Raw genomic sequence first — 27,363 nt, forward strand, 5'->3', positions numbered from 1 at the left:
TTGGCTCAAAAAAAACACAACTGAGGTTTTCTTTTCTTTCAACCACTAGGGGCGCTGTAGACTAGTTTATCTCTGACGACGGAACAACTGCGGCAGTGGCTCAGATGACACAGTCAGAGCATGGAAAGGAAGCGAGTGGCTGTGTGACTGACTGAATGACAGTAGTCGTGGAAAAAACTTAATTGAGCTCATGCTATTCTGTTTCTGAGATTTTTTGAGTTTGGAAATATATGTAAAGGAAAAATAATAAAGCGAAACACACATATATACATATATATGTATATATATTTGGGCTATCAGCGTTACTGCATGAATCGTGATTAGTTAAATAAACTCCACAACGCGTTAATATTTTTGAATTGCATTTCAAACGGAAGCCTTTTTGTCCCTTTTACTAACCCGTAGTCGGCCCATCTGGCTGATTTCTGGTAAGACTTACTTTACATTATGGGCTTAAAACTGCCTTGAAATGCAAAATGACAGAATTTTACACACGCAATTCAAACTGTGATTAATCGCAGTTAACTATGAAGATTCTGTGATTCTGTAGAGAGAACAAAAAGTAACCTCAGTCACACCCAAGCTGTCGATTTCACTTCTTTACAGCTGAGCAACATCTGAACAGCACCCAGTGACGTCCCACTGACCGACTGATGGGAATGCGTTTTTTTTTTGTTGTTTTTTTTCATGACGGCGCAGAGATGGAGAAACGGGAAAGCCTGGGACTCACCCCGTATTCCCGGTCTATCAGCTCGGGTACGAGCAGAATGTCCGGGTATCCCGTCATCACCATCATGTGCTTCAGCTGTGGGAGGAGAAAGAGGAGAAACATCTGCTGCAGTGTAACGTGCACTGGCACCAACGACGATCCGCTGGGCACCAAATCATCCACACACACACACGCACACACACACACACACACACACACACACACACACACACACACAGAAATTCAACTAATCAAGCAAACCCAAAGTAATAGGATTACAGGGAAGCTCTTTATATTCAGCATGGCCCTCTAAAAGGATTATAACTTCTGATTGTAAAAGTATTAGGGGGGATATCTCGCAGTGCAGACCCTAAATCAGCGGCTACGGAAAGATCCGGATTAGACGATCCTCACTTCTCAATGTCAAGCCCTTGATGTATTCTATCGCGCGCGTCCATCTCGCCGCGGCGATCAATCAAACCCGCTCGGAGAACGAAAGGAAGGAATCGCAGGAGAAAATAATTAAATTCTTTTCAAATTGCTAATCGGATCTGTCGGCGTGTCGTGTTTGTGACGTTGCGCGCTGCGTTAAGCCCCGAACCTTTGCTCTGGCAGCCTCCTTGGTGGTTGCATCCATCCAGTCCAGCTCGTTCAGCCGCGTGTCCAGGGAGTGCTTGATGTCCTCCACCAGCTCCTGGACCTGCAGGGACGTCAAGATCAACTTCACAACTGAAGCTCTCGGGTGACAGCAAACTTGTTCTGCTGTCACCAAATTCCAATTTCATTTTAAAAGCAGCCGTTATGGTTTTGTCTGTGCATGCAAAAAAAAAAAATGTCTTAAATGTGGAAACATGTTTTCAATCTTCTTTTAATTGTGTCTTCTATTTTTTTCTCTCCAGGAAATGAGTTGATAAAGAGAGGATTTCCCCAGGTGACCTCCAACCCCAGCGGGGGTGGCGCGCTGCTTAATACGACACGCTCCTTTACAGCCAACTTGTTAGTTAATCAAGAAAATTGGCAACCAAAGGGCAACAGCAGCACTCAGGGAGGTCGGCCTGATGCTAACACAAGGTGATGTCATCGACTGAGGGCCACGACCCTGTTGCAGCATGATGAACGACTGGCTGCTTCATCCAGAAAAACAGGGGAATGAAACAAGTTTCATGATGCAGCACGAAACTAACAATAACTAATAAGTTTAGTTAGCTGCGTCCGTCAAACATGTAAAGAGAAAAAAAAATACAATTTTAACACAGAGGCTTAAATATATTTACTTTTTGATAAACTTGATTGTCCAAGACAATTTCTTTTCTTTTGGTCCTCGAGTTCTGTAAACTTTGGTGTACGTTCAGAACCTTCAAAGGCTCTCTTCTAAATATCTGACTAATCCGGCAAACAGACCACCAAACAAACCAATCAAATGCAGCAAAGACACAAACTCCCTAGAGGACTCAAACATATACTGGCACTCCTGCAGACGACCCTAAGCTGTTAGCCAACGGGTGACTCCCGATTACACAAAGGCTCATCTCGTCCTCCTCTGTCACCGTCCCTAGAGACTCATTAATTCCGGTTCCTGCTGAGACTGGCAGCACATGGCAGCCAGTGGAGGCTTCACATCTCACCACCGGCATTAGGCCAGCAGCTGCCGGGTTGATGACCGGCTCTCGAACCAACGTGCACGTTCCAACCTGGTTCAGAACGAGAGTGTATGAGCTGATCAGCGAGGTTCTGCAGGAAAACCGGGGAGATTTTCTGCTCTGTCTGGAATGGAAACCCTGCAATCGCGGCAGCGTTTTGAACGCTCTGCATGTTTGGAATCAACTGGGAACAACATTTAAATTGACCCGAAGACTCATCATTCAAAGTGGAAATATAGACCCACTACCATTTCAGCATTTCAGTGAAATTACAGTATATAGAGAAAAATCAGGCCCAGAACTCATCCAGTTGTATTTGACTTTGAGATTATATAAAAAAAAAAAAAGTTCCAGGGAGCAGAGAGAAGAAGCAGCTTAATGCAGGAGAAAGTGTAATCAGGAAGAAGAAGGTGATAATGGTGGGTGAACAGGAAGGGGAGTGGAGGAGTTCCTGAGGTAAAACATCCACAAGTCTCAAGTAGACACATATGTGGTGGATGGAGGTGAAAGAAGCCAGAGATGGAGGATAAGAAGAGAGCGACCCAGAAGACGAGGAAATAAAATGAAAATGTACTGCAGCAGGCGGCTCTTCAAAAGTGGAGACATGAAATGTTATGTCTCAACAGATGTCTTCTCCCCGCAGAGCCAAAAAAAAAAAAAATGCTCAGCAACATAAAGCAGAAAAAAATGGGAACAATAAAAGGCCCAGTGTGCAATATTCAGTGGCGTGCACTCATGTACATGTTGAGTGGATTCGTCGAAATCCGGGTTTTATTCACACTTCCAAGAATGGACAACCAGGACTAGTTGTGTTTCCACAGATCTGGCCAGAACTTGTGTATTTATGAACATTTTAGTTTTGGATTGAAATCACTGAATCTTATTGTTTGCGTTTGAAGTGTAATTATTTTTAGACCGCAAATGTGCCATAAAAAGGAGAGCTGCTGCTCAGTACTTTACATATAAATTGCTTAATCAAAGCAAACGACAACCTTGAAGTTCAATAGAAACCTCATATTAACACATTTGCAAGATTCGGTTTATCACCGTTTTCATTTAAAAAAAATCTGGACTTTGAAAGAGGACCACGGTCAGGGACGTGTGATACACTTCCAGAATTCAAAACGTTTTTGTTTTTTTTTAACCATTAGGAACTTTTCACTCATTAGCAGAGGTGTGTTATGCCAACACATAAATGAAACATTTCAAATCAAGGCCCAGGTCAGCCTATTAAACTTCAGTTCAGCTGCAACATTTTGCATTTCATCCAAGCAACAGAGCCGCAGCCTCAGCAAGTGGAATCACATCAGCAGCGCAGCGAGGGGATTCAACATTCGTACAACAACCAGTGAAAGACTCCGGCACCGGAAGCCACACGTGCACTGTACGCAGGGAAACGTTGCGAGTTTGTTCCCGCGCGGCTCCTACCTTGGCCTTGCTCTGCGTGGAGAAGTGCTGCTGGACGAACAGGGCCCCCAGCGCCATGCCAAAGTGCTTGTTGGCCTGAGTGAGGCAGAGGCGGCCCAGCTCCAGCTGCTGCTCCATGCCGTCGATCTCCCGGGAGAACTCGTGGATGGTGCTGCGGAAGGCGGTGGACAGGTGCTCGCTCAGCGCCGCCACGATGCGCCACAGCATGTAGTTGTGCAGAACCCTGGAGACAGACGTGAGGAGGGGGGGGGGGCAGAGCAGCAGGTCGGTCCAGAGAACAGACGGAATTCTGATGGAGATGTCTATTATTAATAATCATCTGGGTAAAAGAAGCTCTTTACACTCCTCCATGTATTTAACCCTGTGTTTACAGCACACATGCGGGGTTTCAGCTTCCTGCTAAAACTGCTGCATCCACGTTTGGCCAATGGACAAAAACCAAGGGGTCATTCTCAGAGGGAAACATAGTCAAAAAGGTACCAGTGCCATTTGTGACATCACACAGGGCTGCTTTTCAGAACTGTTCCATCACACAGACGTTCTAAAAAGTGGAGCTGAGGAAAGGAAAAGAAAAGGATGGAACTGTTCTTATCCCAGGACGACAAACTCGAGACCATCAAAAGGACAGCTGAGTAAGTTTAAGCGACACTTAGAGAAAAAAATGCAACGCAAACACATGAAAAGGCAACAGGAACGCACATGGCAGAGATTGTTGCCGCCTCCCTGCGAGGCTCAAAAACCTTATTTAGGTTTGTGAGTTTGTGCATCATCTGTTTATGCAAAGCAACGTCTGTTTCAAGCGGCCGTATGATGTCTTTTTGGCCTCAGGCTCCAGAATGCAAATGTACGGAGACTTTTCCCCTCCTCCCGAGCAACTTTCCCAGCGCTGGCCAGCATTCGAGACCGCCTGCAGCAAACACAAATATCAGGACCGACGCGCGTGTGTTTTGATCCTTCGCAAATTTATGCTCTCAGCCGTGGCGGAGACGGGGGGGGAGGGGGGGGTTTGTCTGTCTAGCTTCCACGATTTTCTGTCTACGTTGAGAAGCCTCGTTGTTCCGCCGTTGGAACGCGCCGCCGCCACCGCCGCTCCCTTTCCTCCTCTGTTTCGCTCCCTCCGCCAAGTTCCGCCACGTCTCGCTGTGATCCCGGTCCATCTGCTCCCGACTCCTTCTGTTTTCCCCATCTGCCCCGGCGTCAGAGGAAGTCAGAGGAGTCGGAGGAGTCAAGAGAAGTTGCTGGAGAGAGAAACGGGGAAGCAGGCGGCCGCTCTCAGCCGCCGCCGTCGGGAAGCGGAGAGAGTTCGAGAGCAGCTCCCACCGACCGGAGCAGCGGGGGGGTGTGGGGGAGAGATAATGGATCATCCATTTATGTATTCAAGCTGTTTCTGGGGTGCACGCATCTCATCTGGCCCGCAGGGACAAATGCCCTCCTCGCCTGCTGCTGCGAGGCTCCCAGTGAACCTCGCAGCAACTTACTGCTGTTGTTGTTTTCCTCCTCCTCTCTGCTTTTTTTTTTTTGTTTTTGACTAAAATTTCCCTTATGCATGACAGATATTAAGTAAAAAAAAAGCGCCTTGGAAGCAGCGCCTTGGAAGCAGCGCCCTGAGGTCCTGCCAGCAAAGCACTTGTGAAGTGAATTTAATTGAAGGGAAGAGGAGGAGGAAGCCGGGAGGAAGAGGATGGAAGGGAGGCTAAATCAATAAGGGGAGGAAGGGAAGTGTCCTTGATCACCAGAATCATCGAGCCAACCGCTCGTGTTCTTCTCCAGGTGGGCGCCCCGTGAGGCCACTCACGATACAGCAGATATGATGTTTTATGAGGCTTTTTTTTAATTGAAGGAGCGTGTTTGCACAGCGGCATGCGGGGAGAAAAAAAAAAATCATCTATATGATAATAGATAAGCAGCAGGATTTCTTTGCTGTGTGTGTGTGAGAGAGAGTGAGTTTATTATGGTACTGCCCGGTGCTTAATGAAAAGAAATGAGAGACGTCCCCAAAGGAAAGGGAGAAGTGACCGTCCAGAACCGGCTCAGTATCACACGGACGTGTCGCACAGGCTCCAGTTAAGCTCCTTCTGAGTTTTGTCCCTTTGATCCAGATTGAAAAATATCCCTGTGTCTTATCCACCAGTGGACCGAAGCCAGCAAACCAGAAAACCTGAAAGTCAAATCTGAGTCACTGCAGAGGTTCATTTTTTTTTTTTTTTGGTCTGTATATTTCTGCTATTTCTGCTGCTATTTCGGCAGCCCGTCACATGATGCATGTTGGCAGTCCAGTGGTGCCCTCGGCTGAAAAACACTCAGGTTTTCTTTTTCAAATGACCTCGAAACTGAAAACAGTCTCAAGGCAAGAAAACAGCAGTTTATACGCGCAGCCTGTTGTCTGCTTTCTTTTGCTGTGTACTGGTCACCAAAATATCCAGCAGCAGGAGAAAACAAACATGCCACCACGTGCCTGTCCTGACCTTTGAGTGTGCTGGGTCAACAACCCGGGTTTCCCTGCAAGGCAGCCAAGTTTCCCAAACATGTTCAGGATTACTTTTTTTTTGTAACCAACTTCCTGTTATCATTCAGCAACCATGAAGACGTTGCCCTTTTGACCTGACAAAACACCATTCTGAAGACTTTTTTTTTTTGTTGTTTTTTGTTTTTCTTCCACACTATTTTTTTTTAAAACCTAAACATGATCAACAGAGGTTTTGATTGGTTGTAACTTTCATAACGAAGCAGCAAACAAACAGGACACAAAAAGGGAAAAACCTTCTCTGTGATGCAAATGAGGCGCCTCCAAACGACCAGCGCTGATTATCTCGGATCAATAGTCTTACACGGAGGCTTTCATCGATCTCGCCATCGTCTAATTCCACCGCTCAAACTTTGCACCACACGCCGCATCTGCGCGACTTACTCGTCTCTCTTTCACGTGCGCGACTGTACTCGCGGCAGAGTGCGTCAGCGGCAATTTTTGATGATGGGAGTCACGGCGGAGCGGAATCTAAAGCCAGAGGCATGTTGGTGGGAGAGCCGCAGCGTTCGGCCGCTGGGTCTTAATCACCGGTGGACAAAGTGAAGCCTCATTTGCAGAATGGATTTTAATGGGAGGCAGTTTAGAGAGACGGAGCGACGCATTAGTGCAAGTGATCACCGTGTCATCAGTGGAGGTTTGGGACGACGCCTGTTTCAAATCTGGAGGTACTGAGTTTAGTATAATTGTCACTATTGCCGTTATTTAATTACTTTATGACTATAAAATAGTACATTCAGCTGCTGGTGGAACTAAGTCCTGCACTCAAATCTCGCGCGTGTCCTGCTGGGAATCAAACCGCAGGACCCCCGAGGCCGTGAAATCCGCTTTAAATCTACCGGCAGACTTCTTCTTCTTCTCCTCCTTCTTTTCCTTTTTTCTCTGTTGTGAGCGTCTCCGTCTCTGCCGCTGAGACGGTTCCGCTGCTGTGGATTTCTGAGCAAACATTAATAAAATGATAATATCTGGCTTGCATTTAAAAGAAGAAGTAGAAAAAAAATTGCACAGTGCAGGCAAGGATGGAGGGAGGTAAAACACACACGCACACGCGCACACACACACACACACACACACACACACATGCATGCACGCAAACGAGAAAGAAACACAGACGATGCCATTGTCATTATTCTCTCCCCTTCATTGAGGCCTGCTCATCTGGCTAATGGCATCGGCTGCAATCATTGTGGTGTGCGAGGGCCACACGCGCACGCACACACACACACACACACGCACACACACACACACGCACCTGAGGAAGAGAGAAAAGAGCAGAGACGGATGGAGGAGGAGGAGGAGGAGGAGGAGGAGGAGGAGTCACTGCCGCTGTCATGGACTCGTTTGACGGGGAGTCCATCAGTGTGCGGAGGAGGAGCGCAGTGCGGAGAGGGATTGGGTCAATCGATGCCCGTAACAACGGACAGCGTGCATTCTTGACCTTGCGAGGCAGCTGAGGTCGCTGAGACGCCACTTTCTGAAATGTCACACGTCTCATCAGCCTGAAGTCCAAAGCACTTTCAGTCGGTTTCAGGTTTCCATCAGAGCTCAATCTGTCGTAAGCTGCCCTTAGAAGTGCAACCAAAGAAGAAGAAATACAGGAAGTGTGTGGGGGGCTAGCTAAAGAGGCTATCAAAGGTTGTGCAATAGTGCCTGTTTTTACCTGAAGACCAAAGAAGAAGAAAGAAGAGCTTTTCTCAGCTGTGAAGATGCTTCACTCCAGATCGGCTTTAAATTTAGACAAACAATGTGGATCATTAGCATTAGGAGGCAGTGACATGAAGCTAAATGTTGCTCCCTGTAGCTTCCTGTTCTAGTTGGCGGTAGAAAGAAAAATCTGGTTGATCTCCACCTGGTTGGTCAGACAGGAAACTTGTCGAATCGCTTTCCAAGCAGCCCTCTCATTCTTTCCTAAACACTGTCTGTGGGCTCTTCAGCAGGTGGATGCAAGACGAGTCGTTGCACTCTGGCAAAAAACCAGAGGCGGAGCAAAAGACGGAGGGGAGCAGGCGGAAAAGACGCAGGTGTCAAAGGCGCCGGCAAACAAGATGAGACTCGCAGGACGAGGAGAGGAAGACGGATGATGGGAGACTCCAGCGGTTTTGACAGGAAGGAAACGGTGGAAGGCAAAAGGAAAAGACAAAAGCAGGTTGGAGGAAGTGAGAGGAGGAAGATGTGAAGTCGACTGCAGAAGACGGGACGGTGGCAGGCTGGTGGAGGGAGATTTATTCATTTTTAACTGCGTGCACTGTCACGCCGGAGCTCATAACTTTCAGACAGACGGATGCAACGCGGCGCTCGTCCGCGCCCTCTTTTCACCCATCGGTTACCTTCGCACCTCTCTCAGCCAAACGTGAATTTCACAAAACTCCCCAAAAACTTTCCTCTTGTTTTCAGCATCAGTCTCCTCTGGTCTCTTTCAGCCGAGTGCTACGATCTGAGGTGCACTCTTGGACGGCGTGTGTGTGTGTGTGTGTGTGTGTGTGTGTGTGTGTGTGTGTGTGTGTGTGTGTGTGTGTGTGTGTGTGTGTGTGTGTTGGGAAGTTCGATAGACGCCTGAGGAGAAAACAAACTTAAACCTTTTGCTCTACTGAGCAATAACACAACAAGGTAACACCTCTGACACCAGCGCTGACTCGCAACATGAAGACAAATAACAGCAGTGGATTGTGTGTGTTTGTGTGTGTCTTTGTGCCTGACTTTTGTGTGTGTGTGTGTGTGTGTGGGTGGGTGGGTGCGTGTTTGGACTCATATATGCTCAGCGGTGCAGAAATAAACAAGTGTTGAACACTAAATATTTTGGCTGTTTGATGAGGACCCCCTGCTGCTGCAGGTGGATTAGTGCAGGTGTTTTAATCGCGTTTGTTTTACGGAGCTTGTGCGCGGAGAGATAAAGCCGTCCTGTTTCACATCGGGGAATAAAAAAGAAGAAGAAAAAAAAAACAAAAACAAAAAAAAAGAGCCATGATGACATGATGTTTTTTGTTCTTTTTTCTTTCAGGGCAACAACTTTTTGAGAGCGACTCTGATCCTCTAAAGCAGGATTTTTTTTTTTCTTGCCACGCATCCTGCAAGAGGCAGCAGTGGAGAGACACACGCAAGTAGAAAACAGGGCATCTATCTTTGAGGATTGTGATGAAAAATACAAAGCAAGTGTGAGGAGATTAGGAAGGAGAGAAGGGTGAGACAGAGACTCGGAGGAGGAGGAGGAGGAGGAGGAGGAGGAGAGACGCAGGCAGCAATGGAAGAGTGGAGAGTGCGAGGTGGGAAGATAGTGGAGTTATTGTGGAAGAGATGAGAAGACAAGATGCAGCGAGGGAGGAGAGACGACACTTGGAGAGAGCGCTGGAGCAGCTGATGGAAAGAAAATCAAGAGTCAGAATCAGAGTCAGAACCAGGCGGAAAGAGGCAAACGTGCCAAAAGTGCCACTTTGTCTCCAGCGCTGCTAGAAATAAAAGTCACAATTTATTCATATTTATGGCATTTTTAAATGAAAGCAGCGTGACTGGATGTGGCGTCCAATCAGGGCAGTTAATGCACGTGGGGGTCTGCTCAAAAAAAAAAAAAAGACTTTCCAACATTTTTCAACATTAAGAATAATTTACTTGTCAGGAGTGAACATATTTGCATAATATCTCTTAGTATTGGCAGATTACTTCTTAATTATCCGACAGCGAACGCCAGCTACTTGCATCAGAGGTTATTTTGACCTGCGAGCCACTGCTTGACATTAAGATTTTCACATTTCATTAAATCCTTGATTATCCTACTTTGTGCTTCAGTTGAAAAGATTGTCATGGAGACTTGTCAGAACTCTGACTTCATAAACTTGATTTTTGCAGTTTAATTCACTTTGATAATAACTTTCTACCTCGCAAACTCTTTTATGGAGACGGTTATAATAATATAACCTCAGCGTAATGGTGTGTGATTAAAAAAGTACATTTGTAAGGAAGGGGAGGGGTGAGTGGCAGCAGGAGGCCGGATCAAAGAGATAAAGAAAAAAGAAAAAGAAAAAAGGAGCCGAAACAGAGAGAAGAAGATTCGATATGGACGAGACGTTTGCTGCTGATCTGATCTGAGGAGAATCACTGCAGAATAAAGAAAGATTGTATCTTTTATTGCGGCTGATAAAAACTGAACTGCATGAAACAGCAAAAGAAATCTGAAGTGAGGAGCGAGATCTTTGTTTTGTTTGTTTGTCAAAGGGGATCAAAGGAAGAGGGAAGGAGGAAAAACAATTGACATGGTCACTTCAGACCAGAATCAGCTGTGAAGTGATGCAAATGTCAGAGGACGGAGCTCCTCATATTAACAAAATTAGCCCTTTTGTTAGGAAACAGCGATACATTTAACACTTTAAAACAGTGCCACTTTCAACACATACAGCACATTGGTCTGCTTGAGTAAAAAGTTGCGTCTCTGAGAAAGCAGATGTCCAGTTAGAGTCGCTCCTCAAAGCAGAGAGTCAGTTAAATGTCCCCTATGAAGCTTTTAGATAAGCGTCATGTGGGTGAAATGCACTTCCTGGCTGACTGCAACAAACTCCCTGTCGACTCCAGTCAGAACTGATCAGCGATCTCGTCCGGCTGAGCGAACTAAATGGAACTTTAATGTGATTATGAGACTAAGTGCAGGTGGGTTTCTGGATTCCCCATCTTATGGAAACACATGACTCATTGTGCAATCGAGGGGAAAAAAAGTTCTCCTGCACCCATGAAATTTCGCAAAATCTCAAATTTTATCCTGCTGAAACTTTCTAGATAAAAAAAATATATATATTATTACATCAAATTGTTTGACAAGGGCCGGGGGGAGGAGGGGGCTTTATCCTGCTGGAACATCCAGTTTTGACCTCGATGGAACAGCAATTTATGCATTTGGCGATTAATGCAACGGTGACTCGGAGCATTAAAAAGGTATTAAAATCGACGGTGCACCCAAATGCCGCCCGAGAGCCGCCACTCAGGCGGACGGAGCTGCGCGCTGCCTCTCGCAGCGATGACAGGCGAGTGACCCGCCTGCCAGTCATGTGACCAGCCGGCCGTGCATTAAGGTCTGAGTGCCGCTTTTGTTCGAGAGCTCGGCGCTGACTGGCGAGCTGTCGGCCGCTCTGGACGTGGAGGCAGGCGGCCCTCTCGGGCTCCCGGGAGTCTGACAGGAAGAGTGTGTGTGTGTGTGTGTGTGTGTGTGTGTGTGCGTGTGTGTGTGCGTGTGTGCGCTGTGGGAAGGTGTCGAGGTGCCGATCAATAATAATCAGCCGCAGCAGAAGTGGAAGTCCAGCCGGCAGCGACACTTTGTGTTTTTGTGTTGTACTACGGTGAAAAGTCGGAAGCTGAGTCACAATGTGCACACTCAAAGGCACGCACACGCACATGCACGCACACACACAACCACACACACACACACACACACACACACAACCACACACAAAAATAACATAATAACTCGAGAAGCACCAACTCCCAACAACTCCTGCTTCAAATTTCATCATTTCTCCCTCAAATCTGGTCGCCCTCACCCTCCTCTCATCACCCTTCTCTTCTCACCCTTCCCTCCTCACCCAGTCGTCCATCCCCTTTTTTACCTCTTGGACGTGGTCTTGATGATGTCGGACACGTTCTGTATGTAATCGGTGGCCAGCACCACCAGCTCCTCGTCCTCCGAGAAGCTGTTGTGAAAGATTCTGTCCAGCAGGCGTTTCCAGTGAAACTGTGCGGAGGAGGAGAAAAAGCAGGATGAGGAGGAGAAGGAAAAGCAGGAGGAGTTGCAGAGTCAGAACAGCCACATTCTGCCCACAGCTGCCGCGCTGTTTATGCCACGACTCATAACGACGTGACGCAGATATGATCCTCGCGTGCGTTGCGGCGGCCACCGAAAATGGAAATATTTGAAAACTGATGAGGTTCGTTGCAACGCCTCAGTTCGATTCTGATTCGATTTCGAACACGAACTGGATCTATGACAGTGATAATGTGAGGATGACGTTCAATATAATTAGCTTGTCCTTGATTATTGTCTGCATCTGTGCTGAAATGTGAATGAATTCTCCCAGGTGTCTCAGTGCGGCTATAGCACAAAATGCTTTTCACAGAGCGAGTGTGCAAACACAAAGTTCAGCAAATCGGCCTGCAGAGACCAGTGTTATTACCTAGAAGGCACTAGGCTGTAAACAGAGAGATAAATATAAGTTTTTTTATGATTAATTACTATGACCAAAATGATCATGTAAGGCTTTAGCTCTGAAAAAAAGATCTGTAACTTGGAAGGTTATGGGATAAGAAAATGGCCAAAAAAAGTCCCGAACAGCAAACTTTGTCTCGTGAGTTGATCTATTCTATTCTATTCTATCCTATCCTATTGTAATCTTGATGCTGATCGTTTTGACTGTGAGTGCGCCGACACACTGTGAGCTCGAGGGATTTCGCAACAGTTGGAGGCTAAATCCAAGTGAAAGCATCCAAACGCTGGCGACGCACGGAGGAAGCGGCTTTCCTTCTTTTCCTCGTTCCCATCTTTATCCTCCGATCTGCTTTGGCCTGCACCTCCCTCCTCTTTTTTTTTTTTTTTAGGTCCTTGTCAGCCTCTCAAAAAACCCTCTTTACGCCCACTCACATCCGCACGTGCCTGTTTATCTCCTGAGCGTGCGCGTGTATTTATATTTTTGCCAAAGCGAAGCTAAAACTCCTTATCTGTCCCTCAGAACAGGACCAGATTGTCTGCTGCCTTGCTGCCGTTCTCATCCGTCCCTTTGCAGCCACCAGACATTCTCTCTGAGCGCTGCCTCAGAAGAACCACCACCACCACCACCACCACCACCACCTTCTTCTCCTCCCTGCTTGTGTCTCACTGCTCCTTCAATCGCTCCCCAGTGCCTCCCCTCTTCCTCCATTCCATTTTCCTTTATTACATTTCCCCCAACCTCTGCCTGCCTGCTTGTTGTGCTTTTGTGTGTGTGTGTGTGTGTGTGTGTGTGTGTGTGTGTGTGTGTGTGTGTGTGTGTGTGTGTTTGGCCAAACCACTTAAAATGCTCAGTTGGAGTTCACATCTTAATCCATCATGCATGTCTTTTACCCCCAAATGCATGTGCAGCAGCACAACACCACACGAACCTACACAAGCTTGCAGATAATAAGTATGTTTATGCGCTGTGTGTGTGTGTGTGTGTGTGCGCGCATGAGTGTGTGGTACTCACGCTCGGAGCCATGCGCTGTAACTGCCTGAGGGTGATGCGGTTGTACATGGTGTTGATGTCTTTTCGCTGGTCATCATAATCGGAGACGGTGATCTGCAGAGAAAAGAGATTTCGCTCAGTTTCACAGCACGCGCACACGCACAAAAGCACACATCAGGGAAATCGGCTCACATTGGCCAGACGGGTCTCCAGCTGTATAATCTCCTTGGACTTCTGCGTGGCATTGTGAGCTCCCAGCATGCTCAGCAGGCGCTCCATCAGGGCCTTGTACGCCGCCAGGATCTGCGAAAAGCGCAGCGACGGAGAGGGTGAGGGTCGGGGTCGGGGGGAGGGGGGGGTGAGAACGACGCTAATGGCTGCTGACTCGAGGGGGGTGACAGGTGGCCAAACGTAAAGAATAACAAAAGCCCAGCGGGTGGGCGAGGCAAACAGGTGGGTTGATGAAGAGGAGAGGCAGATGAGGCACCGGCACCAATAGATGAGGGGGGAGAAGGGAGTGGGTGAGTGGGTGGGGTGGGAGGAGCTGCTTGGTTAATGAGGAAGGTCGGACGGCAAAGATCCCGGTGACGAGGCAGATTAGGCGAAGCAAAGGGTGACGAAGGAAAAGGGGAAGTGGGCTTTTGGGCTTTTTTGCAAGAGCACTCAAAATGGATAATAAAAGAGGTAAAGAGGGGAGGGAGCCTGAAGTGGGGAGACAATATAAAGACGCATGATGACCTTCACGCTTTCCTCGTCTTTGCTCAGGTAGAGGCTCCTCTCAGGCAGCGTGAGGCCCTCCTGATCAATCTACACACACACACACACACACACACACAAATTAATTCATTAAATTCATTAAAATAATTCATTAAATGTTTCATTGCACAGGCACATATGTTCTGCCGAGCCTCTTGCAGAAAGCACATTCGCGGCGCCACCCTATACTTTATTTAGAATGGATCTGATGTGTGAATAATGCATAACGATGCCAATATCTACAAGCTGTTCGACATATCTTTCAATCTCAGCCCATCAATATTACAAAACACAAATTCCTGATTCACGTTGGACATGCAGAATCATCCTGTCTTCTCAGGCGGCCTTTTTAATTGGTTCTGGCCTCGGGATAAACTCCGAAAATTAGACGTTTTCCTGAAATCACAAGTCTTACGCCCGTTATATATGATAGGTTGTTTGCCAGTACGCTGGATGGAGAAGTGTTGAGACATTGATACTAAAGATGTGCTGCCAACAGCAGTGACGGGCGAATCAAGGTTTGTACAACCACGGATGTGTCAGTGAGTTTTAAAGCAACACTGTGCTTTTTATATCCTCAGATGACAGCGTAGAAATAAAACTTTTTCTGATTCGCTGACTCGTAACAGCTTAAACGGCGTCTCTGTCACTGGCACAGTGAGCCCAGCTGTCCTGGTGTGGGACTGTCCGTTGGTTGCCTGCCCAGCACCCTCTTGCAGGAACCGGCCCGTCCCAACTGCACGCTAGTTACAGATAGGTCGCCTCATACCAGGCCAAGCGGCCACAGCGTCTCACTGGTGCATTCTACAGATTTTAGCAAGTACGAGTCTATAAATGAGTAAAAGGGAAATATTAATTTTAAGATGGAAAAACTGCGTAGTGGCCCTTTTAAATATGACGTGTGTTGCCGTTCGGTCTGACATGGAGACGCAGTCAGACCGTCACTAAAACACATTTCTTCCAAGTGCTTTTCTTCAAGGCTTGTTTTTTCCAATATTGAAATGAATCCTGATTGGACTGCGTGGGTTTCAATACCACGTGGCCAATTTTCTAATGCCTGAAAGCAAATTTCCTACCGAAATCCTCTGGTCTAAAACAAGAGGCATCAGTTTATGAAACTCGGTCGCCGGCTTCTCACCCTGATGGCGTTCCTGGAGGAGTTCTTGTCATCCACGTTGACAGTCAGGGAGAAGAAGACGGCGGTGCTGTACACCCCCTGGGTCCGGTACAGCAGCTCGTTGAAGTCGGGCCTCTGCGGGGCGCCCTCGTTCTCCCAGCCGGCGGCGCTGGGAGGGGCCCCCACCAGGTCCCACCCGCCGCAGCTGTCAATCACCTCGGTCATGGGCGCCGAGCCCAGCTTCTCGATCTCCTGCATGTTGACGCAGGAGCGGTAGAACTCCTTGACCTTGCGCTCGGCCGACTCGGCCCCGTGCCGGCGGATGGGCTCCAGCAGGAGGCGCTCCAGCTTCTCCTCGTTGTCCTCGCCGATGGCGGTGATGATGCCGTAGCTGAGCTTGTCCTCGGGGATGCCGTGGCGACGCAGCCAGCCGCCGCAGGCGAAGGAGTAGAAGTCCTGGCAGGGCTGGATGGTCGGGTCGATGTTGGCCTGGACGAAGCGGGCCGCCCGCAGCAGCGTGCGCTTGCGCTGGCAGTCCAGTCCGCACTGGGGGTCCTGCTGGCCGTCCAGGGAAATGTACTTGAGGGCCAGCATGGTGCCCAGGATGACGCACATGCCCGCCGCGAAGACCAGCGCCGACAGGAGGCAGATCTCCCGCCGGCTCCAGCGAGGCAGCCCGCCGCTCCCGCCGCCGTTGCTCTGGTCTTTGTTCCGCGTGCCGGACCAGGTCCCGCCCCGGTTCCGCCCCACGTGGCGGTCCAGGCTGCCTCCCAGGTGGAGGGTCATGCCGTTGCTGAGGATCTCGCTGCTGTACCGACCGCCATACTTCACCTCCTGGAACTCGTCGTAGTGGGCGGTCAACGAGTACGTCTTCTCCATGGCATAAAGGTCCGTGCGACTCTGGCAAAAAAAAAAAGGTTTGAGGAGGGATTATCTGAAGAGGATGTTTACACGTGATAAACAACCATAGGAACTCCTGTCGAGACCACGTTGTGATCCCTCCTGCCCGCCCGACTGTGGGGCAAAACAGCGACACGAGGTTAAAATCCCGCTGACCCTCTTTAAGCAAATCCTCTTTATTCTCCCTGAATCGGAAGGCGGCCGTGCGAGCAAGAGGCTCCGTTTGTGCACGAGGAATCTCCCGGGTCCTGCTCTCTATTGCTCATCCTCTCCCTCCGTGCTCTCCTTTCACTTGATCTCCTCCCCTTTGGCCTTCTTCACAACTGATTACAGGTCACCTGTCGATAAAAACAGAAAAGAGACACGGAGGGAGATCATCTACTGTGGAAAGATACTTTGGGGGCAGTTTTTTTAGGGGGGGGACACGTCTGCCTCTTCTGGCCAGCTGTGTTTGTTGGATTGATTGCTGATAGTCACCATTGGAGAGAGAGAACCCCCGGGGTGACTCGTGACTTGGGCATTGGGAAGTTACAGCTGGACACAAGGAAGCGTGACAGTCACCACAACTCAGCTCCTGTGAGGCCAGAAAAATTCCAGACAGATTTGAAATAATGCAAGAGCTGCTGAGAAGGAAACACACACTCTGGCAACAGCAGTTGATCCTTGCAAAGGTGAGCAGGCTACTAATATTCACAGCGCTGTATCCAAAACACTTCCAAATCCCAAGCAAATCAAATCTGTTTGGTTTTAAAGTTCATTTTATAGCAAAAATGCATTTTATGTCTTGTACTCTGGGTATAAATATACTTCCAATTACTTCCAGTTTAGTTATGTTTGCAGTGCAGGGCTGTCAATTGTGTAGCCTGTATTTGACAGCCCTGTGTCATATTATTTTATGCATGAAGTTGAGGGAAGATGGAGTTGAGTGGAAACAGTGATCCCCAAAACAACAAGCGACTGCTTGAAAGAAGTCAAGAAAATCCGTCGAAGCGAAAGACAAAAGCAGCAAGACAACATTTTAACTGGTTTATATTCAAAGTCAGAGGTGCGGGGTTGTTTGTGTGGCCTCGATGTATTTCAGAAGTAATACGTCGCAAAGCAAATGTAGTCACAGTGGGGGTGGGGCCTAGACGGAGAGGGGGGACCAGCGTCCTTGATCCACAGTTTTAAACAAGCAGCGCAAAGTCTCCGGCTCACTCTGAATGCATTACTGGCTGCTTTTCACTTCTGATGCTGCCGTCACCGTTTCCTCTTGAAAGAAGAAGAAGAAAAAAAAAGGAGGAGCAGGGATGAGAGCGGGTTTTGTAAATGGTTAAAACACTGCTGCGCTGAATTTGAAAGTAACCGGTGAGTGTTTTTTGATTACAGGTTCTCAGACCTGCACCTGCAGGCAAAGGCAGGAAGTGGAGCACCGCCCCCTCGGTCTTTGTGCTTCTTTCAGCCTTCAGATGATGCAGGCAACAACAAAGGAAAAATAAACAAAAAACGGGTTTGGTATCTGAATGCAGAGGAATGTTGCACCGTGAGTGAGTGTGTGGAGTACCAGGATGAGACCACTTAAGAAGTAAATAAACCAGCATCTGACAGCATCCTGCGCGGTCACGTAGGTGATCAATGATACATGAGGAAATGTCACGATTCCAATCAATAACATGGGATTTTAAACAGTCAAACTGCTGTGAGTCGTGTGTGTGTGTGTGTGTGTGTGTGTGTGTGTGTGTGTGTGTGTGTGTGTGATTTCCGGGGACAGAATCACTGCGGCCAAGTGGATCTGTGAGAATTGATCCACGTTATCTCCTCACGGAAGAATAGCAAGCTTCAGCGCTGACAAGATTTTTCTCACATTACGGAAAGCAAATTAAGTAGATAAGGAATAATGAGTTGTCAGGCTGCCACTGGCCGTCGACACCGAACCAAAACCTTGTGTGTGACAGTCAGAGAGAGTTTACACCAGAGGCTGTTGTGACTGAGCAGATGTGTGAGGGTTTTTTTTCACCAGTAGAAGCTTCTGTCCAAGTATTCTGAGCATTAAGGTACAAATTAGGGATTACACCCAAAACATTTATCGTCTGACTTTAAGTTGGCTTCTAATGTGTCACATTTCAACTTTAAAAAAAGAAAAAAGAAAAAAAAAGATGTTTAAAAGTAACTTGTTCTCTGTATATTATTACCATCACAGTATCTACAGGTGCATTGCTCTTTTCTGATGCCCCTGAAGAGGGGTTTATCTCCACTAGGTGGTAGTCTGCTACATCTACCCCTATTTCAGAAATATTTTCCCCCACATATTTTTATCATATCGCCCTACATTTTCCGTTGCTGCATTTCAACTGAGGGTGGTTTCGGATTGGACGGGGAAAGCACTCAGAGCGTGGCGTCCAAGTCCGGCCCTGGCGAAGCTCACGGCTGGCAGGTGAGAAGCAGCGACTGGCGACAACACTGATCACGTCTGCCACGGCTCCACCTCGCAGCACAGCAGCGGTGTTGACAAGTGTAGCTCAGAGGGCGACTGTGGGCCAGGGGGGAAGTGAAGGGGGAGGCGGGTTGGGTGGTTGTGCGTCTCTGTGCGGTGTCACCGTTAATCCAGCGTATCATCCATCAGTCCTCTGCCTGCGCGCATGCACAGACGTTTTTCACGTCCCATTTATTGATCGTATGAGGACGACGCGACATGAGAGCTCCGCAAATGAAGAGCAAGAACGTCTCCATCTCTTATCTCGGTGATGGGCTCTGGCTATGGTTCTGGACCCCTCCCCCCTGAGAGAACATTGGCCAAATTACACAGCCGCCAGCCACTTTATTGGGTGATATGTTTCATGTTTGATTGCTTGTTTGCACAAACAGCTAATCAGCTAATCACACGGCAGCCACTCGGAACCTTGAGGTTTGCGGACGTGGGGAAGACGACTCGCTGGAGTCCAAGCGGAGCATCAGAATGCGGAAGGAGGAGGAGAAGTGGCTTCGAACGTGGCTGTTGGTGCCAAACGGGTATTTCACAAACTGTCGGTCCACTGGGATTTTCACCACTTCACAACCATCTCTAGGGGGTTTACAGAGGATGGTTCCAAAAATGGAAAGTATCCAGTGATGCTGCAATTGTGAGGAGGATGCCTCGTTGATGCCAGGGGTCAGAGGTCAGAATGGGTCAGTATGCAAGGATACAATCTTTGAAGTCCAAACCTTGCTGTGTGTATATACACAACTCAGGATGTCTGTTACTAACCTTGACTGGCGGCAAACGTGACCAAACAATTCTGGAAGCCCAATTCTACATAATAAATTGGGGTTACAAGTCCCGCTTCGTTTTCTTTTTCATTTTTGTCAATAACATTAAAGCAGAAGCTAGCTTTATGAGCGCCGTGCACATTTAAAGGCTCTATGCATTTAATTGGAATGTAAATATTATTGAATAGCTGCTCAGAAGGAATGCATCGCATCTCCCTTCCTAGAGTGGATATCCGGCGTTTGGCTAATGGATTGGATGTTGGAAGTACCATCACATAGAGCAGCACGGGTGATGAATGGCTATTTACCCAACATGACAAGGGCTAATACCTGAGAGTTATACTAACACACACGCGCACACACACGCACACACACACACACACACACACACACAGTATTATTTTTTCCAAAAATGAATAAATAAACACACACACAAACATTAGCTCCCTGGTGATACATGACACCTTGTCAGTTGCAACACATCACCAATAAATCTTATCACTACTGGGCACCTTTGAGTGCCCTGAAATTCTTTTTTAATTTTTTTTTTTTTTTTTTTTTAACACAAATGGACTGAGACGCAATGCCTAAACACGATATATTCATCTTGGCATTGGTGCACTATTATGATTCATTATCGTGGACTTTGAAATTCATGAGGATTAACAAATCTGACGCCATAATTCCATCTCCCCCAACAGCTCTGGGAGTATTTGGGAGAATTTACTAAGGTGCTCATTCCGGCTCATTCGAGGGTGAACCTCTCCTCTCAGCTCAAATATTATGACCTCATCAGTGACGATCAATACATGGACATCTCTGACCGGGTCGGTTCATAAACCCCCGTGATAGAGACTCAGCACATGGATCACTGTTCTCCCAGCATTTATGTAGGAAGTTTGTTCCAGAATGATCAATATGGCAAGGGGCCAATTCATAACAAAGCTTAAACATGAAAGAATCTGCAGAGTGAGCCGTTCTAAAACAAACAAATAAACAGTTATATCTAACACTTTGATTACTGAAGATACAGTAAGAAATAATGCACAAGTCGAATGTTCCTGGTACTGCAATGCAACAATAAGACATAATAGTAATTACAAGTGTTGAAGTAGATCGCTTGCTGCTATTTTTAGTTTTGCGAGCTCCTGCTCTCTGCCAATGCCAAACTTCCCGAGCTTTATTCTTCTGCCATTCTAGACTCGCAGCGTTTAACTCTATACTTCCAAAAGATCTCTGCATTTGCACAACACAAATCTAACATGAACCATAAACTACTTTTAAACAGACCTCTGATGCTCTGGGATTTAAAACATCAAGTCTAGAATGTAATCTGAGATTGGTCTAGGGAGACTATCATCAGGTTAGCTCAAATCAACACTAAACTTGAGGACAGTAGCCAACAACTTCTAACAAAACCTTGAATGTCTTGGTTAATATCCTGTCCCTCGACTTTGAGCACACCTCAGACCTCAGACTTAAAAAACTTGGCACTGCGTGTGCCAAGTTTCAGCACTTTCCAGGCAAACATTTTCATAAATCCACCATTCTGGTCCAGATATGTGATGTTATTTAGTCCTAAATAGGAGCTCAGCGGGATCCTCAGCGCCTTCATCTCCACCCGGGACAGTGATGTCACCTGAAAGCCCCCCTGTAAGTGGTTTTTATTATGGCCTAATCAAGGCGGTCACAGAGCGCTGCCCCTGGAGAGTCATGCCACTCAGAGGGTTAAGCGCTGGAGTCGGACCCCTTGAGCCTTATCGCCGGGCGCCAGAGGCAGCAGCAAAGCACCGACGCCTGTTTGTAAGGGAGACATGTGAAGAAGAGGCGGAGCCGCCTCGCACTTGTGTCAGGCTGGCAACCTCTCGCTCGAGGTGCCCTGTCAGAAACTGTCTGGGGTTATTGGTTATTTTTTGTGGAAGGGAGGAGAAGGAGATATGAGGGTAACGGTTATAAAGAGGAGTCACACTCGAACATCCACACATACACAAGTTGGGCTACATACACACAGGAACAGCAGGCATAAAATCCATTAACCTCATTGACCCTCCAGCTCCTCTGAGGGTGGAAGAACAAGAAACCCCTTCTCCCACCTTAACACTGTGTCACCGAGAGTTAATCTTACACACGATGATAAGAACGAGAGAACTGTTTAAATTTCTATTATTTTTACTGAAGCATATTCTTTAATGGGCCATTTGAAGGTTGTTTCTGATCTGCAGAGACAGTTTGAATTCCAGCTTTACTCGGGAGCCTGAAGCGGTCGTGTGATTAAAAAAAAAAAAAGAAAAAAAAGAAAAAAAAAATCTCAAACTTTATAGTCTGCTGCACAAAAGTGGCCGTGCGTAAAGACGCGGAGCTCCCTGCCGCTGCTGCGCACAAACCTAATGGTCCTAATATTTAACTGTCAAACCATCACGGCAGCACGTTGGACCACCGCTACCTGGATCACGGTGTCTCATAAATCTTTAATGATCGAATCACCAGCCGAAGCAGTTTCAACCTGGGGGGGGGGGAAGCAAAACAAAAAAAACCCGTGCAATAATCCATTTACAATGAACTTAGCCGGGTGTTTCGCGCTCTGATAAATTGGGGACTGAACCATCGTTGACAGTCAGAACATTTATTCATTTCTGGGCGAAATGGCGAAACGTTCCAGGTACGTAGACCTGAGAAGAAAACGCTCATCTTATTGTAGCTACCTCGGTCCCGACTTCAAAACCAAGCTCCGCAAGTTTCCTTCCGGATTTAAAAAAATCAAGGTGAAATATTGGGCACCCAGTAGTCCTCACACTGACGCGTCAAACCACCAGAATGAACCGGGCTGGAGAAGGGAGCAAGCGAACAGCTCGGAGGTGCAGGCGGCGTCTCCCTCCTCCCCTCCAAAAAAGGACACAAACTTGAAGAGAAAGCAAAGCCTCTTACCTGGTGAGAAAACCCCGCCGGCTGCTAAATGGCAAGATATCCGGGAGAAAGTGGGTGAAGATAGCCGTTGCTCCGAGCGCGTAAAAGATGGAAGAGATTCGTTCCGCTGACGGTTCCCACCGGACAATCACGTCCAACCCGCTGGAAGGAGCGGCGGCACTCACGGGGGATCCGCACCGCCTTGTGCCGCCGCAGCAGCCTCGACCACTCCGAATGTACGGAGAGAGAGAGAGGAAGGGGGGTGGGAGGGGAGAGAGAGAGAGAGAGGGGGGGGGGGGGAGAGAGAGAGAGAGAGAGAGAGAGTGGGGGGGGAGGGGGGGGGGGGGTGTTGGTGGCTTCCCTGTTGCAGGAAAAAAGAAAAGAGATCCGGAACTTCTTAGTGGCAGTCTTCAGGTTGAAAATACAGGAAGAAAACTTGCAAGGTGGCTGGGCTGGATCTCTGTGAAGGGGAGATCAATGGTAGCTCAGAACTTGGATCTTATGAATTATGATCTGATGAGGGTTTTTTTTTTTTTTTTTTTTACAGATCCCCCCCACTCCCTCCCCCCCAGGACACTGGAACATCCAGAAGTTGGAGCAACCCAAAACGAGACCATTGGGGCTGATTGGATTTAACTCGGAAGTCGGAATTTTGGCTGGTTAGTGAGTCAGAAAACATAGATGGATGAGTCTGTTGTTGTGACCGCACCGTGCTGCCAGTCCAACTTTGTTATGGCACAAAATCCCAAACCGAGCTGCTGAAAAATGGTGCAAAACACAAGTTTGACTTGGAAAAGAGCTGTCGCACTGGACTGAAAAATCACCTTGTACATCACCTAAAGTAGCCATTTAATTCAGAATTTCTAGTCAGATTGTCAGAGAAACTCAGGTAACTCTGAATTCACAATCCAATCTGCTTTTCTTCATCATGCCAACAGCTTCCTGCCACATCTGCCAACCTGCACACATGTTGTTTTGACGCATCACACACAATTTTGATTGGTCAGCCTGAATGTGCTGAACAGAGGGCTCGTCCAGTCCTCTTTCAAGCTTTACCTGGCAATTTTTAGACGGCTTGAATGAGCACTTAACCAGATGGAGCAGTGAGATGAATCCAAATGGATGTAGGTCGCACTTCCTGTGGCCGGTAAAAGCCATATTAAATTGGACGAAGGTGGAATTGAAAGACGTAAAGCTCAGTCCATCTGCAAAAAGGGTCCTCGCCGCCCCTTGCATGTTATTTTCATTAGCATGTCAAAAACTAACCTCGGCAAAATGAACCCTCTGCCGCTGCAATAATCCAGATTTAAATGGAGACCAGCAGCTCTCGGAGCGAACATCAAGTCAGTCCTGAGTGAGTGGCTCTATTTCACTGATTGCGCTCCAGCTCCATGCGGTGAACTCAAAGCGTCTATTTCCATAAAATAACCTGGTCGTAACCACCGACAAATACACACTCAGTAGCCTGAAAGTTGCACAAACCAAAACTAATCGGGCCAAAAAGTCGCCTGATGAGATTAAGCCAAAAAATATAAAATAAAAATGGGACGTCGCTGCTAACCGCACGATTTTACGACCTCCCAGTGTTCAGAGGGAGTGGAGGCAGATTGGCAGCCCGGCGACTGGAGCAAACAAACACTCTCGACCTTTCGTTTGTTCACTTGACAACAAGAATGGAGAGCGAGTAGTAACAGAAGGTGCGCCGCATTTTAAAAATGGCTCCTAAGTGCGCAAGGCTGAGCTTTCTGGAACATAAACAAAGACATGGAGAGGAAAAAAGTTTGAGCCGAGAGTGAAGCAGAGGTGCAGTAAGTTTACACTTGATCTGTGCCTGGCAGCAGGTGGCAGCGTGGAGTGCAGCCACGTGTACACACACACACGCGCGCACACACACACAGCAGAGTGTGGCAGACTGTCACTGGATAAAAATGCAGCCTCACGATACAGAATCTCAAACCAGGCAGCAGTGAACTGTAAAGTGTTGTGGGCCTTGTGGGTGTTAAAGGAGCAACAACGAAGGAAAACGTCCAAAGTCCAACGAAATCAGAACCGATGACTTTCACTTGGTTTTCTCTTTGAGGTGAAAAGCGCTTTGAGATGCCTGTGGATGGATTGATTGATTGATTGATTGATTGATGGCTGAACTGATTAATTATTTATTTATTCTTTCACAAGTCACTAAGGGACTCTGGTGGTGGTTAGATGGTTGAAAAACAGTGTCACTTTCATTTTGCTACTGTGTCTCGCAAATGAAATCAGAAATCTTTTTTTTTTTTGGGGGGGGGGGGCGGGGGGGTTTGCCCTGAAGTTCTAATTATAAGACTATAACCAAAAAAATAATAAAATACGCTCTGTGAAATTTACCGAGTCAGCATCCATACTTGTAATCACATTAAACCACTTGACCATTTCAATTACTCAATGATTATTGTCTCCTAAACCCCTGATACAAACTTTGGGTTCATTCGTATTCAGCTGGGGCCGTGAAATTATGAGATGTCGCACCAGCAAGCGGTGCAAAAAATGAAACCTGATTTTCAGAATAAAATATTGTCTTTCAAGTTGACATCCTATATATTTTCCATTTTAATGTCTTATTTTTTCTGAAAGCTATAAAGGCCACTGACTCAGTGCGCAGTTTCCTATCTGTGAGTTCATGACTTGGCAGGCGCGTGATTTTTTTAATTTGCCCTTTTCTGTTTGTTTGTTTGTTTTAACTCGGGGCCATTTCATCCTACATTCTCCAGCCGTTTCTGGGCTCGTTTTGCAAACAGGTGACAACACTGGGTGCCCACTGGCCCATAATCCGAGTCAGCGAAGCGGTGAATTTGGGTTCAGCTGTCAGCGCGGGCACCAGCAGGACATTTGGCAAAAAAGTGATGCCAGGACAGACCCAGAATTGTAATGAGTGGCCCCGGGAGAGCAGAGAGCAGAGGGGAGATGTGTGTCAGGCGATGTCGATGATGAGCAGATGAGTCAGGATCAATGTCTGAGTTGAGCGAAGACAAGAGGCAGCGGCGGATGGATGAGTGGCGTTTGGGTCCCTCCGCACGTCCAGCCGACGTCACGTTCATCAGGGTGATATTTACACACCTGCTGCCACAGCACAGCCAGCGACGCACAAAGACAGAGGAAGAAGAAGAACTATGTTAACTTGCCCCAAAACACCTTCGTTTGGCAAACACATTAGAGATGATGATGAGCTGAAGACTGCGAGTCTAAAAATATCCTTTTCTGTCCTGGTTCACTCCATTCGTGGAAGTCCCAGATGAAGCAAATATCTCAGAGCAAGTCGAACCAGAGACGCTCTGATAACTCCGAAATTGCTTTCAGTGAGAAGAGCTGATTTAGCGGAGGATAATTAACAGGGAAGAAAAGACGCACACAGCACCGGAAAACACGTCGCTTTGGGATATGATAAAATCAGAATAATTCACAGGATATATTACGCTTTAATGCACTTTATCATTTATTGCGTGCTGCGTAAATTAAACCTAACGGACTGGATGCACTCCCAGCAAAGTACCTTTCATAACAACAATCCCACTTTATTTCCATGTTATTTGATTACAGATGAAAAGGAAACGGCTCTTAAGCCAAGCATTGCATCATGTTAAGGTGAGTTGCTCTCATTTGTTATGATAGAGCAGAGCTCCATAAACTAATTAGGATGGAGTAGCAAGGCAGGAGCCGCAAGTTACAGTGAGTCAGTGAGGCCGCGCTGACCTCAGACAGCAGCTAAATATACCGAGACGCTGAGGCTATGTGGATAGATAGTATTGGGACGCAGAGATAATGGAGCAGCCATAGCAGTGCAGAAATAGTAGACTGGGTGTACTGGGCAGCAGGGGTTAAACAAACTGGTGGCAGCAGGAGTCCGGTGCTGAACGGACCTTTTACCTTGAGCATAACTTCTAAAAAGTGAGACATAAACTCATCCAGGAGTATTATTTGACGTGTGTGCAGGTGCAATAATTTCACCTTGCACTTAGGTGAAATTTGCATAAACGATTAATTTGAGCATTGCCAGCCACGATCTGCCCCGACGTTCATATTTCTCCCAGGCGCTCCAGGTTTTGGGCCAAGCCAAAGATAAATGAGCGCCGCGTGCCAGCGAGCCGGAGCGCCGGCCTGGATGAGAGCAAGAAAAAACAAAGGAGGAGGGTGACGGGAGGTTTCCGTCACTACGTCTGCCCACCACCTGAGTCCCCTCCCTCACCCCCCCGCCCCCCCGCCACCCCCCCATCGCCCCACCCCCCAGCGCCACCTGTCCTCCGTCCAGTCAGTCAGACTAATGGGGGGAGTGGAGGAACCATTTATATTCCAGTCTACTCGCACCAGCAACATAAAGTACCTCAGCTGTTTGTCTGTCCCCCTCAGGGCTTTGGGTGTGTGTGTGTGTGTGTGTGTGTGCGTGTATGTGTGTGTGTGTGTTTCATCTTCTGCTCTCTTTTCTTTGTGTTGGTTTTTATCCTCCATCAACAAAATAAAAGCTTGATGTTTTTGTGTTAAAAAGTGTAATTAATGGCGATTTTAAAGCACAACAAAGTGAAAACAAATTAATACGATTTTTTAATTGTCTTCATGGACTAATAAATGGGGTATAATAAATGTAATCAAACAAATGGAAATTTCCCTCTTTAAGCTGCCCGTCAAAATCCCTCTTCGGATTCCATCAACTTGACAGGGAATTCACTCTCAAGTGAAGTGCAAGTGGACAGTCTGCATGGCTGTGTTGGTGCCAGCATGTTGAGCCACATGAAAGAACTCAAATGAATAAACAGACAGACAAGAATTTGGCTGTCATACCCTCTTGGTCCTGCAGTTTTCTACTTCTTTTTCTTCTTCCCACCTTGCGTGAGTCCTTTCCTCCCCCTGAGTCTCTCTGCTTTATGCTCCAGTCAATTGAGAACCTGGCACGGTGATCGCAAGCAGCGACAACAAGGGTCAACTCAATTTCCCTACCTGAGGAAAACGCTGCGAAAACC

At 47.4% G+C, this 27,363-nt stretch overlaps 1 protein-coding gene and 1 long non-coding RNA gene across 4 annotated transcripts in view; one reads left to right on the forward strand and one right to left on the reverse strand.

Moving 5' to 3' along the window:
- Positions 1–22,582, reverse strand: part of ecel1 (endothelin converting enzyme-like 1) — a 31,886-nt gene extending 9,304 nt beyond the window's left edge. The window contains exons 1-10 of one of the 3 annotated variants that reach the window (XM_076036826.1): positions 22,397–22,582; positions 16,403–16,584; positions 15,368–16,246; positions 14,212–14,280; positions 13,666–13,776; positions 13,495–13,587; positions 11,887–12,011; positions 3,778–4,000; positions 1,311–1,409; positions 731–805 (exon numbers count right to left, since the gene is read on the reverse strand). In XM_076036826.1, the coding sequence (XP_075892941.1) occupies positions 731–805; positions 1,311–1,409; positions 3,778–4,000; positions 11,887–12,011; positions 13,495–13,587; positions 13,666–13,776; positions 14,212–14,280; positions 15,368–16,225 (1,653 nt within the window). In that variant the 5' untranslated portion in view covers positions 16,226–16,246; positions 16,403–16,584; positions 22,397–22,582. Of the gene's footprint in view, positions 1–730; positions 806–1,310; positions 1,410–3,777; positions 4,001–11,886; positions 12,012–13,494; positions 13,588–13,665; positions 13,777–14,211; positions 14,281–15,367; positions 16,585–22,396 lie in introns of all 3 variants that reach the window. The other 2 variants (XM_076036827.1, XM_076036825.1) reach the window with 2 other exon arrangements.
- A 356-nt stretch (positions 22,583–22,938) lies between these two features.
- On the forward strand, positions 22,939–26,597 carry LOC142894957 (uncharacterized). Its single transcript, XR_012928145.1, has 3 exons — positions 22,939–23,034; positions 25,949–25,993; positions 26,449–26,597. It is a non-coding gene; the product is annotated as an uncharacterized LOC142894957 (long non-coding RNA).
- Positions 26,598–27,363: the final 766 nt, after the last annotated feature.

The sequence above is a fragment of the Nelusetta ayraudi genome, unplaced genomic scaffold (genome assembly GCF_046127955.1).
Source record: "Nelusetta ayraudi isolate G7.1 ecotype Tasmania unplaced genomic scaffold, CSIRO-AGI_Nayr_v1 ptg000048l, whole genome shotgun sequence".
Taxonomy (NCBI): domain Eukaryota; kingdom Metazoa; phylum Chordata; class Actinopteri; order Tetraodontiformes; family Monacanthidae; genus Nelusetta; species Nelusetta ayraudi.